This window comes from Aulonocara stuartgranti (assembly GCF_965226115.1).
Source record: "Aulonocara stuartgranti genome assembly, chromosome: 16".
Classification (NCBI taxonomy): Eukaryota; Metazoa; Chordata; class Actinopteri; order Cichliformes; family Cichlidae; genus Aulonocara; species Aulonocara stuartgranti.
The window spans coordinates 10,481,426-10,496,253 of record NC_138952.1 but is presented as its reverse complement, the minus strand read 5'-3'; the positions used below and the strand labels follow the sequence as shown (position 1 = coordinate 10,496,253).

The 14,828-nt window shown below is 39.8% G+C and overlaps 2 protein-coding genes across 2 annotated transcripts; both read right to left on the bottom strand.

Annotated features, from left to right (window-relative positions):
* Window positions 1-1,327: 1,327 nt before the first annotated feature.
* On the bottom strand, window positions 1,328-6,645 carry LOC309690578 (serine/threonine-protein kinase pim-1-like). Its single transcript, XM_082507701.1, has 10 exons — window positions 6,623-6,645; window positions 5,041-5,117; window positions 4,386-4,628; window positions 4,099-4,251; window positions 3,883-3,977; window positions 3,710-3,757; window positions 3,388-3,606; window positions 2,154-2,334; window positions 1,897-2,067; window positions 1,328-1,807 (listed from the first exon to the last, which is right to left on the bottom strand). Exons 1-10 carry the CDS (start codon window positions 6,628-6,630, stop codon window positions 1,716-1,718), a joined length of 1,287 nt encoding a protein of 428 aa, XP_082363827.1. The 5' UTR covers window positions 6,631-6,645; the 3' UTR covers window positions 1,328-1,715.
* A 2,565-nt stretch (window positions 6,646-9,210) lies between these two features.
* On the bottom strand, window positions 9,211-14,533 carry LOC309690579 (serine/threonine-protein kinase pim-1-like). The gene is made up of 10 exons (XM_082507702.1): window positions 14,511-14,533; window positions 12,929-13,005; window positions 12,275-12,517; window positions 11,988-12,140; window positions 11,772-11,866; window positions 11,599-11,646; window positions 11,277-11,495; window positions 10,043-10,223; window positions 9,786-9,956; window positions 9,211-9,696 (listed from the first exon to the last, which is right to left on the bottom strand). Exons 1-10 carry the CDS (start codon window positions 14,516-14,518, stop codon window positions 9,605-9,607), a joined length of 1,287 nt encoding a protein of 428 aa, XP_082363828.1. The 5' UTR covers window positions 14,519-14,533; the 3' UTR covers window positions 9,211-9,604.
* Window positions 14,534-14,828: the final 295 nt, after the last annotated feature.

The following is a 14,828-nucleotide window of genomic DNA, read 5'->3' as shown; positions in this document are numbered from 1 at the left end:
TTGGTCTCTCCAATGTAGAGGTCTGGGCATTCCTCGCTGCACTGTACAGCATACACCACATTGTTAAGTTTGTGTTTTGGAGTTTTGTCTTTCGGGTGAACCAGTTTTTGTCTGAGTGTGTTGCTGAGTCTGAAATGTACTGGGATGTCGTGCTTGGAGAAAACTCTTCTGAGTTTCTCTGATACCACATGATAGGGTGGGGCCAGGTTTCACAATGAGCTCACCTGAAACCCTGGCTGATGTGACCCACACCTGTTTTCACACCTTGGCTTATGTGATTAGGTAGAGGATCATCAGGGGGTCCTTTGTCCCTCTTTGGGGGGATACTCCCACTGGGTTTAAATATGGGACTCTCCGCCATTTGACTGAAGAAGCGTCTCGGATGAGAGGTGAAACATCTTCAAGCAACTTAAGGAAGTCCAGACGCTTTTCTTTCCAAGCTCCTTAATTTTAAGCATTATACTTTTGATCTAACTATTACAGAAACATAAAAACATATTTTGAAATCACCAATACTGTTAATCTAGGGCAACTGTTGCATAAAGCTTAACAACAGTGGTTCTGTTTTTAAAAAGTCACACCTGACTTGACTAATTCAGTGAACGGACATGCATTAATGAAAGTACAATAAACAAATGTGGAATTCACATATATATATAGAAATATTTATAGAAATAAATAAATAAACACAGTTTGTTAAATTATTACGTTATGTCTTAACAGTAGCTTAACCAATATTGCATGAATTACATCATTTTTAAATCCGGTAAATTCCCTCTGCTTCTGCACATCTCCGATAAATTGCAGCAGTAATTTTATGGCCAACCTTTGCAGACAGGTAAGAGAGCGCAGACTGTCATTAGCATCACAGCGCATTCTTTTGTCACACATTAGGTGATCAGTCAAACAGCTCACAGTTCACACTGAGCATAGACGGATATTAAGAAATATCAAACTTTCTTGAACGGACATTAACAAATAAATTCAATCGTAACTATAGCATCAAATCACATCCGTCACTTTACATCGTAAGGTAGAGAACCCACCATATTAGAGAAAGAATCCCACCAATCAGACAGCCCACTATGAGCAAACAATCAGCAACAGTGGGAAGGAAAAACTGCTGCAACCTCTGCTAGAACCAGGAAATCTGTCAATACTGGTTGGGGGTTAGGGCAACAGATGGAAGTCTCCAGAGCAGTGGTAGCGTGACTTTCTTTGTATATACCTGAACCTGATTTACCTTTTAATTTTCTTACTTTTCAAAATACATCGTAGGTAAAATACAATCCTTGAAATAGTAATAACACAGTATCCTCAGCAAAGATGAATTAAACAAGTTTTATTTTAATGGAAGTTTACTTCAAGTCTTCAGATTTTTACTGTCTTTTATTTGATTACTTTAAAGTATATGATTACATTAGAGTAATTAAATAAAGACAGTTTTGATGGAGCTCCTGACCCAGCCCAAGCTCTCTATGAAGACGAGGAAAAACTCCCCTGGGGGGGCCAGATTGACGGGAAGAAACCTCGGGAAAGCCCATTCAAAGAGAGATCCCCTTTCCTGGGATGGCTGGGGGGGTTACAGGAATTCCAAAACACTGAAATTTAAAGTGGGCCAATTAAAAAAATTATTTCCTGAAAAAAAGCAAGGTAATTCATACATCACACATAAATGATAACGTCTGAATTGTGTGTGTTTGTGTGTGATATGCTTATCTCAGCCACGTGTGATGCTGTAGCTCCTCCAGCGTCGGCCGCGTCTCCGGGACTTTGGTTAAACACGCGTCCAAGAAATCCCGGCAGTCTGGAAAGAAAGGAAAGAGAAAAAACATGAAGATGATAGTTCCAGTGGTCCAAGCCATCAGTCAGTCTTGAAGTGTGACGTTTTCTTACTTTTGGACAGATGTCTTTTGAATTTCAGGCGCTTTTTGAGGAAGCTCGTGGTGTTAAAGTCTCCCGCATGAAGCGCTTCGTACAGAACCACTCCCATTTGCCATACCGTGGTGGGTCCACACCTGTAGCAACTGCGCCCGTACCACTCGGGAGGGGAGTAAATTTCTGTACCTAATAAACAGACACAATTGCAATTTCTTCTAAAACAAAAGGCGAAAATTGTGACATCTGTGAAGAGCAAGAGCAGAATATGTTACCATAGAAGACGCGGTACTGCGACTGCTCCTTAACAAAGCAGCTCAGTCCAAAGTCGATGATACGAACACGCGGTACATCTGAGCCGGTCTCAATTAGAATGTTCTCACTCTTGATGTCCCGGTGAAAGATGTGTTTATCCTCCAGGTGCTTCGCAGCATCAACCAGCTGCTTCAGAATGACCTGGAAATAGAGCAGGGCGATATGACCAAAAATATTTATCAAGATATACATTTGAAAAGTTGCGATAACGATATAACTGACGATATAATTGACACTAGACAAAATACTTTACAACTCCACAACTATTAGTGCAAAAAACCCCATCAATGTATTTTCACTTAAACAAGCAGCTGTTTTTTTATGTCCATTAAAGTTATATAAAAATGTAACAGTGCAAATTCCTTGCTGACAGTTTAACCAAAAGGCATTTCCAGTGGAAATTGGCCGACATATCCTCAGCATAACCATGTATAATATCCACAAAACTTAAAAAGAGGTTATACACACACAATACGGTAATATAATGTTGAGGTGCAGTACGTATCACTCCGCGAGGCGCCTGCCTACGATAGCCGTAATGCTCCGACAATCCATCGAGCGGTGCTGCTTTGTAGCTTAGCAAAGTCGCCGTGTACATAAAATCGTTTTGAGGTCAGTAAACACAACCAGAATTCATACATAAGTCACACGGGATTATAAGGGGCACTGTCGAGTTTCAGAAAAATCAAAGGATTGATTTTAAGTGTGCCGTATTTTCCAAACAACACGGTAATAACGACGCCCCGCTAGCATTCGCTCCCAAAAATTGTGCTTTGTTGTGTATCTGACGGACGAAAGCTAAACCAGTTCCACACCACTAAAGTTGCAGCATTTTTACAAACCAGTTCTGGTTCATCCGTTTCATTCAACGATCCACTTTCGCTCTTCTCATTGTGCGTCATCGTTTTGAGGTCAGTAAACACAACCAGAATTCATGCGGCGTCACCGCCATGTGCGTATGTAAACAAAGGCACTGCGCATGCGCGTTTTACCCATATTCTATCGCGATATTTCATTTTCCTATCGTTGCCCAAAATTACCCCGGTATTACCGTGAATGGTATGATATAGCCCAGCCCTACCTGGAAACGATGAAAAAGACAATAATCAATCAATGGGTTAATGTTTCTCTAACACTCTGTGCTTTGATTGAATGATGTACAGTCTAAGACTCTTCTAAAGCAAGTCAACTTGCCTTGGCCTTGTCCTCTGGCAAAAATCCTCCATTTTCTTCTATATATTTATCCAGGTCCACAGCGGGGACAGGTCTCTCCATCACCAGGATCAGCTCTCTGCCAAAGTCAAACCACTCCAACAGAGACACTGGGGCTGATGTTTCCACTGATCCATCTGCTTCAGCTGCAAGCTTCAGCATGATGGCAACTTCCACTGACACATTCTTCCCGTTATCATCCTGAAATATTTCAACAAAGTGGATGATGAGGCACAGACGTTCCACAGGTGAACGCTGCATGCAATCCACTAATGTAAAAGCAATTCAAGTCTTGCATATTTACCTTCACTTTGCAGTACACGTTCCCCTTTGGGATGTGTTTGATGGCCACCTAAAAGACACAGGGCATTGATGAGCATTTCCTCAGTATGACATAATTAAAGGTGTAAAACAGCTTACGATATTATCCCTTATCTGCGTTACTGCCTGTCTTACTACCACCATCTGAACACTTACTGGTAAATGATCCTTTATGCGGTAGCCAGCAAACACTGCTCCACACCCTCCTTCTCCAAGCCGGTGCTCCTCCACGTATCTCGCTTGGAAGTCACCTAAACAGACAAACACAAATTGGGTTTTACTACAGCTGTCACACAAATTACTCTCTGCTGTACCCTAAATGTTCATTTTGCTCTTCACCTGAATATAAAAGCCAAGCTGCTTGCTACTTACGTTTCTGTTCAGCCACTGACTTTTTGGCAACAGTTTTGGTTTTGTCCTGGTCCACTTTCTTTTTCTTAGGTGGGTCCCTGGTGTCTCCCGCAGCTTTCCTTTTGCCAGCCTTTTTGTTTTTACTGCAGCTCTCTGAAATCTCTATGCTGCAGTCTGCAGATGTGGAAAACACCAAAAGCACGTCAGCTTATTAGATAATAGACACAAATATCTCCCAAACACTAATATCTTCAAACTAGCAACCAGATGTACACTTAATCTACCCCTCACTCAACTAATTAGCCTACCTTTACCAGTGTCCAACCAGGAAGATGCCTGCCCCTTGTCACCGCTCACATGGTCAAGAAGTTTACGCTTCTTTGCTGTGTTGGCTGTCCCCGCTTCATCTTGTTGGACCTTTCGCTTGACTCCCCTGACCACATGAGCATCTGAGCTGGTGGAAGGACCAGCCTGCTCAGTGACCCTCCTTCTTTTTATGGGGGTCGTTTTTTCAGGACTGGCCTTTCTTTTAGCCATCCTGCTCTTACAATCTATAAACAACAACAACACATTAGTGAAAAAGAGCGCTCGACATCAGGACTAGAAGGATTTTGATGTCACTGAATTTTTAATTAGTATTGCTTACAATATAATAACAAGTTTATCCTTTTGATAAAAAAACACACCAACACGAGTCAATACTAGGTCTACTAAGTCTAGATACTGATGACACTTGTTGCTCTGTTTTCACTGCTCAGTCCAAGAATAAACTTGTCACATTATTTTACCAAAAGACAAAGTGCCCCAGTAACCTTTCTTTGATTAGACATGTTGCACTTAGGTTAGTTTCAATCAAAACCAGGATTTAAATCCTCTAAAAATGAATCGTTTTATACACAGAGCCTCAACATTGTTAGAAATGTCGATTCTGTTATTTGGGGGATTTTTTTTTTTTTTACTTACTTTGATCTCCTGGATCTTTCTTATCTGCCTCAGTCGTAACTTTTCTTGTTTCCTTTTTCATCTGAATTTTTTGAGAACTTTTAAAATAGAAAATGTCACCTTAATGAGTGAATAGTCCTTCAAATGTCTGGATGCTTGACTTTTCTAACTAAGCTGTATAAGTCAGTTCTGTAAGTGAGCTTTAAAAGTAAACTCCGGAGACTATGGCAACACAACATTAGAACCTTGCCTTTTAGTGACATCACTAAAAGGCAGTGTCCCAAGTAGTTTAAAGAAAAACACTCTGGCAGACAAAGCCATAATATTTCATATAATTCAGTAATTTCACATTAAACTTTCTTTCATTATCCTTTCATTATTTGTTTAACCCTTTAAGACCTACCATAGAACCAAGTTCGCCAGAGCTTACTTTATATTTTTACATGCTGTAGTGCCATTTTTGGGAGCATTTCAAGTTGCTATACATCAATACAACTGTTATAGCCCATATTTTAATAATATGTATGCATTAAGTCCATAGTAACTACATTAATTGCAAAAAAGTGCAACAAACTACAAAAAAAATTGAAAATCGTTTTTGGTTTTTTTTAAATATATTTCTACTTGGAGAAATTTAAGAGGCTTATCCCTCAAAACTTTAAATACAAAAAAGTTGCAAAAAATAGTTTACAACAACAGGAAATTTATTTTGAGTGTCTTCATAGTTTTATTTTTGAGATACACCAATTTTTACATACTGCAGGAATAACGAAAAACAATCCTATGATGCAAATTTGCAAAGAAAACAGCATGTGCATCAAAATAAACTATTTTAAGCAGTGCAATTCGAGTTCTAAGCATCCCAGAAACTATTCAGAAAAGCATAAAGTCAAACATGACTTATAAAAACACCAGTATAGGCTCTTAAGGCCTACAAGTAAAAAACTACATTTTCCGCGAAAATGACGTCACTTCCGGTTTCGGGCAGGAAATGGTGGACATGCGATCGTTCGCGCTGACGTCTGTTTCAATGTGGGAAGTGTTACGAACAGCTGATCGGATCGGCAAAGCGTGTTTCTGGAATATTATGTTTTTGTTCCCGCAAGCGCTTTTATGCAATTTTTGCAAAGCTATATGTGTAAGGAAACCATGACCTAGGACAAGCCGATGGCATAAGATTTAAGTACAACTCTGGTTTCATATGCAAAAAAAATTATTGCGCTAGCTTACGCGGTTCCCGGTTCTACAGGGATTTAAAAATAGTTACGCAAAACAGAGCGTGCCTGCTCCGACCGGCTTTAAAGGGTTAAACATGTAACAATCGAATTGCATCTTTCCATTGCCAGCCATCTCATTTTGTACAAATCCAGCCAACTCTTCCAAGTTTGTGTATTTTTTAAACCCTTACAAGAATTGAAATGTGTCCCAAATATCTGTATCCCATCAGAGGCAAGTTTCCTAAAGGAGAGGTAGTAGCTGCTCCACCATAGGACCAGTAGGACCTCCAGCACACAATGAACACTTAATTAACATTAACACATTTATTAAAACACAATTTTAAGCAATAACCCTTTTCTTTTAGTGTGTTTCAATTTGTTCCTACCGCGCCATTGGAACGGTGTACTATCCAGTAACAGCATCCAGCTGGCAGAAGCATACACCTGCAGCAAGGAGAATCTACCAGGCAGGATAGCGCAGCGGAGTCATCAGATGAAGTGGTTCATCCAGCAGGAACAGGATACCAAAAGGGGAGAGAAAAAACACAGAAAGCATAGTCATGACTAACTCAGTGTCACTAACAGCTCATCTAGCAGTCTTAACATCATAAGGATACAGGCTGGTCCATATAAAAAATATTAACAGAAAAAAGATGTACTTACCTGGATGATTGAGCATGTATCAAGACAATGAGTCATTTACTTTAGTAAAACTGTAATGCAACAAGCACAAAAAATGGGCTGTAAAAAAAAGAAAAAATATCTGAACAATAGCACCGACTTTTAAATAGCAATCAAGCCCAATAAACAGTTTCTTTTGTTAAAAGAGGGGCCTAATGTCCTCCACAGTTATGTGAGATGATAAAGCCATACAGAAAATGATTACTTCAAGATATAGCTGCTAAAAGTCGTTCTACTACCGAATTATGTGTATGTATCCTCTCTTGATTTATTTCCAAAGTTTACTCACTTGATTTGGATTACTGAATGGAACCTAATCATTTTATTAATCTATACACACAGAAATAGCCACACAAACTAAATTAGTTGGTCAAATTTTATTCAGACACTTGTTGAAATAATCACACAATGTAGTCCTTCTAATGACAGCAACATACTGTTGTTAGGAGGTGGTGGGATTGTCACATGCAGTGAGCTAGCATGATTTACTTAAAGCTGATGTGATTCCCAGATTGGATGAACTATTTGCATTTTCCTCATCATTATTTTTATTTTTGTTTTCTGATTGCTGATTGGTAGTGGTTGCCAGAATTATGCTTTCGCTTAAAATACAGTGTTAGCTACTAGTGCCTCAATTTCTTGGTTGTCTAAGAAATTCATCCTATCAGAGCCTTCAAAAACAAAAAATAAAAACAAAAAATATACTTTACAAAACATAATTCCAATTAAAATAGTTAGCTGGGTAAAATGCCACATGTTTTATGTCATGGTACAGTTAGTGCGATTCTTGATTCTTATGATAAAATGTAATTATATTTTAATCCCACAAATCTCTTTTTTCTTTTTATGAGAGCTCACACACTTAAAGGATATGCCAAAGTCACACATTTTACAACAGCAACCTCATTTTATAAATGCAATACACTAAAAAACAAGGGGAATAAAAGCAAAACATTAACGGTGTGTTCACACTGAACGCGATAGACGCGAACGAAAACGCCCCAAACGCCCCTAATTTGACGCGTGCACATTCGCACCTCAACGCGTGACCAAGAAAAATCCATCGCGCCTCAAAATTGCATATTTTGACGTGCGTGAACCGGAAATGTGGGAGGAAGTTGTGCCAGACCGGTATCTTTGTCAGCTGTCGAGCTAGCGTTTGAAGAGAGAGTCTCCCTTCTCTATTTACTGTGCAGAGCAGAGCAGCGGCGTTAAGGACGTCCTCGCCGTACCTGGGTCCATCAGGTCCTCCAGACGCGTGAGCAGTTTGGTGAGTTTCAACACTTGCTCCAGGAGCTGCGCCTGGATGACGGCCGATTTCAGCGATATCGCCGTCTTCCCCTCGCCCAGTTTGAGGACCTGCTGTCCCGCGTTGGTCCAAGAATCGCCCGCCTAGACACCGACTACAGGCGCTCAATCCCACCTGCAGAGCGCCTGTCCGTCTGCCTGAGGTTAGTAAAAGTGTTTAATACGGTAGTCCTTTATTGATACCTGTGCTAATATGCTAAACTATCGTTTATAGACTGCTAACATGGATGTGCTATGCCATCAATGAATGCCGTTGGTGTTTACTGATAGCAAACTGTGGTACGGAGACGACTGTTTATAATATTTCTAGTGATACTCGAAATGTCTCATCAAGTCCTGATTTAATTCAATTTATGCTGTTATCAGTGTTTGCAACGATAGCATGGCTGTGGTGCCATATGTATGCTCTCGGTGTTTGCTGATATCAAACTGGTATTAGGACCAATGTAGGTTAATCTTTGTAGTGATACTCACTCCTTTTTATTTAGACCTGGTTTAATTCTGGTATAGTTGAGTATTTGTATATAATCCCTGCAGCTGTCAGACTCTATAACAGGGGTCACCAGCCTTTATAAAAACAGAGTTAGATAAAACTGTGAACAGTTTGGTTCATCTTTAGTTAGATGGTTCTATCTTGATAAGCTATGTCTTCTCACAGATTCATTTTTCAAAAATATTAATGATTTAAGCAAGGAAAGGGCTACATGTCAGCATACAACTCTTTATTTCTATTAATGTCTTACTTCATTCCTACCTGATTGACATGTTTAGGAATTATGAGTGATTGGCTCACTGTAGTTGTAAAAGTTGCTACCAATCAAATTATGATATGTTAAAGTTAAAACAAAACACAACTGTTTAGTGTCATTTTTGTTGTAATTGATGTCTGGTTTGTTCTGTTCCCTAGTGATGGGTAGGGATGGGTACCAGTATCGCACCGGTTCTGACCCTTGAAATAGTAATAACACAGTATCCTCAGCAAAGATGAATTAAACAAGTTTTATTTTAATGGAAGTTTACTTCAAGTCTTCAGATTTTTACTGTCTTTTATTTGATTACTTTAAAGTATATGATTACATTAGAGTAATTAAATAAAGACAGTTTTGATGGAGCTCCTGACCCAGCCCAAGCTCTCTATGAAGACGAGGAAAAACTCCCCTGGGGGGGCCAGATTGACGGGAAGAAACCTCGGGAAAGCCCATTCAAAGAGAGATCCCCTTTCCTGGGATGGCTGGGGGGGTTACAGGAATTCCAAAACACTGAAATTTAAAGTGGGCCAATTAAAAAAATTATTTCCTGAAAAAAAGCAAGGTAATTCATACATCACACATAAATGATAACGTCTGAATTGTGTGTGTTTGTGTGTGTGTGTGATATGCTTATCTCAGCCACGTGTGATGCTGTAGCTCCTCCAGCGTCGGCCGCGTCTCCGGGACTTTGGTTAAACACGCGTCCAAGAAATCCCGGCAGTCTGGAAAGAAAGGAAAGAGAAAAAACATGAAGATGATAGTTCCAGTGGTCCAAGCCATCAGTCAGTCTTGAAGTGTGACGTTTTCTTACTTTTGGACAGATGTCTTTTGAATTTCAGGCGCTTTTTGAGGAAGCTCGTGGTGTTAAAGTCTCCCGCATGAAGCGCTTCGTACAGAACCACTCCCATTTGCCATACCGTGGTGGGTCCACACCTGTAGCAACTGCGCCCGTACCACTCGGGAGGGGAGTAAATTTCTGTACCTAATAAACAGACACAATTGCAATTTCTTCTAAAACAAAAGGCGAAAATTGTGACATCTGTGAAGAGCAAGAGCAGAATATGTTACCATAGAAGACGCGGTACTGCGACTGCTCCTTAACAAAGCAGCTCAGTCCAAAGTCGATGATACGAACACGCGGTACATCTGAGCCGGTCTCAATTAGAATGTTCTCACTCTTGATGTCCCGGTGAAAGATGTGTTTATCCTCCAGGTGCTTCGCAGCATCAACCAGCTGCTTCAGAATGACCTGGAAATAGAGCAGGGCGATATGACCAAAAATATTTATCAAGATATACATTTGAAAAGTTGCGATAACGATATAACTGACGATATAATTGACACTAGACAAAATACTTTACAACTCCACAACTATTAGTGCAAAAAACCCCATCAATGTATTTTCACTTAAACAAGCAGCTGTTTTTTTATGTCCATTAAAGTTATATAAAAATGTAACAGTGCAAATTCCTTGCTGACAGTTTAACCAAAAGGCATTTCCAGTGGAAATTGGCCGACATATCCTCAGCATAACCATGTATAATATCCACAAAACTTAAAAAGAGGTTATACACACACAATACGGTAATATAATGTTGAGGTGCAGTACGTATCACTCCGCGAGGCGCCTGCCTACGATAGCCGTAATGCTCCGACAATCCATCGAGCGGTGCTGCTTTGTAGCTTAGCAAAGTCGCCGTGTACATAAAATCGTTTTGAGGTCAGTAAACACAACCAGAATTCATACATAAGTCACACGGGATTATAAGGGGCACTGTCGAGTTTCAGAAAAATCAAAGGATTGATTTTAAGTGTGCCGTATTTTCCAAACAACACGGTAATAACGACGCCCCGCTAGCATTCGCTCCCAAAAATTGTGCTTTGTTGTGTATCTGACGGACGAAAGCTAAACCAGTTCCACACCACTAAAGTTGCAGCATTTTTACAAACCAGTTCTGGTTCATCCGTTTCATTCAACGATCCACTTTCGCTCTTCTCATTGTGCGTCATCGTTTTGAGGTCAGTAAACACAACCAGAATTCATGCGGCGTCACCGCCATGTGCGTATGTAAACAAAGGCACTGCGCATGCGCGTTTTACCCATATTCTATCGCGATATTTCATTTTCCTATCGTTGCCCAAAATTACCCCGGTATTACCGTGAATGGTATGATATAGCCCAGCCCTACCTGGAAACGATGAAAAAGACAATAATCAATCAATGGGTTAATGTTTCTCTAACACTCTGTGCTTTGATTGAATGATGTACAGTCTAAGACTCTTCTAAAGCAAGTCAACTTGCCTTGGCCTTGTCCTCTGGCAAAAATCCTCCATTTTCTTCTATATATTTATCCAGGTCCACAGCGGGGACAGGTCTCTCCATCACCAGGATCAGCTCTCTGCCAAAGTCAAACCACTCCAACAGAGACACTGGGGCTGATGTTTCCACTGATCCATCTGCTTCAGCTGCAAGCTTCAGCATGATGGCAACTTCCACTGACACATTCTTCCCGTTATCATCCTGAAATATTTCAACAAAGTGGATGATGAGGCACAGACGTTCCACAGGTGAACACTGCATGCAATCCACTAATGTAAAAGCAATTCAAGTCTTGCATATTTACCTTCACTTTGCAGTACACGTTCCCCTTTGGGATGTGTTTGATGGCCACCTAAAAGACACAGGGCATTGATGAGCATTTCCTCAGTATGACATAATTAAAGGTGTAAAACAGCTTACGATATTATCCCTTATCTGCGTTACTGCCTGTCTTACTACCACCATCTGAACACTTACTGGTAAATGATCCTTTATGCGGTAGCCAGCAAACACTGCTCCACACCCTCCTTCTCCAAGCCGGTGCTCCTCCACGTATCTCGCTTGGAAGTCACCTAAACAGACAAACACAAATTGGGTTTTACTACAGCTGTCACACAAATTACTCTCTGCTGTACCCTAAATGTTCATTTTGCTCTTCACCTGAATATAAAAGCCAAGCTGCTTGCTACTTACGTTTCTGTTCAGCCACTGACTTTTTGGCAACAGTTTTGGTTTTGTCCTGGTCCACTTTCTTTTTCTTAGGTGGGTCCCTGGTGTCTCCCGCAGCTTTCCTTTTGCCAGCCTTTTTGTTTTTACTGCAGCTCTCTGAAATCTCTATGCTGCAGTCTGCAGATGTGGAAAACACCAAAAGCACGTCAGCTTATTAGATAATAGACACAAATATCTCCCAAACACTAATATCTTCAAACTAGCAACCAGATGTACACTTAATCTACCCCTCACTCAACTAATTAGCCTACCTTTACCAGTGTCCAACCAGGAAGATGCCTGCCCCTTGTCACCGCTCACATGGTCAAGAAGTTTACGCTTCTTTGCTGTGTTGGCTGTCCCCGCTTCATCTTGTTGGACCTTTCGCTTGACTCCCCTGACCACATGAGCATCTGAGCTGGTGGAAGGACCAGCCTGCTCAGTGACCCTCCTTCTTTTTATGGGGGTCGTTTTTTCAGGACTGGCCTTTCTTTTAGCCATCCTGCTCTTACAATCTATAAACAACAACAACACATTAGTGAAAAAGAGCGCTCGACATCAGGACTAGAAGGATTTTGATGTCACTGAATTTTTAATTAGTATTGCTTACAATATAATAACAAGTTTATCCTTTTGATAAAAAAACACACCAACACGAGTCAATACTAGGTCTACTAAGTCTAGATACTGATGACACTTGTTGCTCTGTTTTCACTGCTCAGTCCAAGAATAAACTTGTCACATTATTTTACCAAAAGACAAAGTGCCCCAGTAACCTTTCTTTGATTAGACATGTTGCACTTAGGTTAGTTTCAATCAAAACCAGGATTTAAATCCTCTAAAAATGAATCGTTTTATACACAGAGCCTCAACATTGTTAGAAATGTCGATTCTGTTATTTGGGGGATTTTTTTTTTTTTACTTACTTTGATCTCCTGGATCTTTCTTATCTGCCTCAGTCGTAACTTTTCTTGTTTCCTTTTTCATCTGAATTTTTTGAGAACTTTTAAAATAGAAAATGTCACCTTAATGAGTGAATAGTCCTTCAAATGTTTGGATGCTTGACTTTTCTAACTAAGCTGTATAAGTCAGTTCTGTAAGTGAGCTTTAAAAGTAAACTCCGGAGACTATGGCAACACAACATTAGAACCTTGCCTTTTAGTGACATCACTAAAAGGCAGTGTCCCAAGTAGTTTAAAGAAAAACACTCTGGCAGACAAAGCCATAATATTTCATATAATTCAGTAATTTCACATTAAACTTTCTTTCATTATCCTTTCATTATTTGTTTAACCCTTTAAGACCTACCATAGAACCAAGTTCGCCAGAGCTTACTTTATATTTTTACATGCTGTAGTGCCATTTTTGGGAGCATTTCAAGTTGCTATACATCAATACAACTGTTATAGCCCATATTTTAATAATATGTATGCATTAAGTCCATAGTAACTACATTAATTGCAAAAAAGTGCAACAAACTACAAAAAAAATTGAAAATCGTTTTTGGTTTTTTTTAAATATATTTCTACTTGGAGAAATTTAAGAGGCTTATCCCTCAAAACTTTAAATACAAAAAAGTTGCAAAAAATAGTTTACAACAACAGGAAATTTATTTTGAGTGTCTTCATAGTTTTATTTTTGAGATACACCAATTTTTACATACTGCAGGAATAACGAAAAACAATCCTATGATGCAAATTTGCAAAGAAAACAGCATGTGCATCAAAATAAACTATTTTAAGCAGTGCAATTCGAGTTCTAAGCATCCCAGAAACTATTCAGAAAAGCATAAAGTCAAACATGACTTATAAAAACACCAGTATAGGCTCTTAAGGCCTACAAGTAAAAAACTACATTTTCCGCGAAAATGACGTCACTTCCGGTTTCGGGCAGGAAATGGTGGACATGCGATCGTTCGCGCTGACGTCTGTTTCAATGTGGGAAGTGTTACGAACAGCTGATCGGATCGGCAAAGCGTGTTTCTGGAATATTATGTTTTTGTTCCCGCAAGCGCTTTTATGCAATTTTTGCAAAGCTATATGTGTAAGGAAACCATGACCTAGGACAAGCCGATGGCATAAGATTTAAGTACAACTCTGGTTTCATATGCAAAAAAAATTATTGCGCTAGCTTACGCGGTTCCCGGTTCTACAGGGATTTAAAAATAGTTACGCAAAACAGAGCGTGCCTGCTCCGACCGGCTTTAAAGGGTTAAACATGTAACAATCGAATTGCATCTTTCCATTGCCAGCCATCTCATTTTGTACAAATCCAGCCAACTCTTCCAAGTTTGTGTATTTTTTAAACCCTTACAAGAATTGAAATGTGTCCCAAATATCTGTATCCCATCAGAGGCAAGTTTCCTAAAGGAGAGGTAGTAGCTGCTCCACCATAGGACCAGTAGGACCTCCAGCACACAATGAACACTTAATTAACATTAACACATTTATTAAAACACAATTTTAAGCAATAACCCTTTTCTTTTAGTGTGTTTCAATTTGTTCCTACCGCGCCATTGGAACGGTGTACTATCCAGTAACAGCATCCAGCTGGCAGAAGCATACACCTGCAGCAAGGAGAATCTACCAGGCAGGATAGCGCAGCGGAGTCATCAGATGAAGTGGTTCATCCAGCAGGAACAGGATACCAAAAGGGGAGAGAAAAAACACAGAAAGCATAGTCATGACTAACTCAGTGTCACTAACAGCTCATCTAGCAGTCTTAACATCATAAGGATACAGGCTGGTCCATATAAAAAATATTAACAGAAAAAAGATGTACTTACCTGGATGATTGAGCATGTATCAAGACAATGAGTCATTTACT

Coding starts and splice junctions, on each gene's coding strand:
- LOC309690579 (XM_082507702.1), bottom strand. Junction 11,867..11,987: donor GTCAGTGGCTGAACAGAAAC/GTAAGTAGCAAG, acceptor TTGTCTGTTTAG/GTGACTTCCAAGCGAGATAC. Junction 10,224..11,276: donor TGCCAGAGGACAAGGCCAAG/GCAAGTTGACTT, acceptor CTCTATTTCCAG/GTCATTCTGAAGCAGCTGGT.
- LOC309690578 (XM_082507701.1), bottom strand. Junction 3,978..4,098: donor GTCAGTGGCTGAACAGAAAC/GTAAGTAGCAAG, acceptor TTGTCTGTTTAG/GTGACTTCCAAGCGAGATAC. Junction 3,607..3,709: donor ACGTGTACTGCAAAGTGAAG/GTAAATATGCAA, acceptor GAAATATTTCAG/GATGATAACGGGAAGAATGT.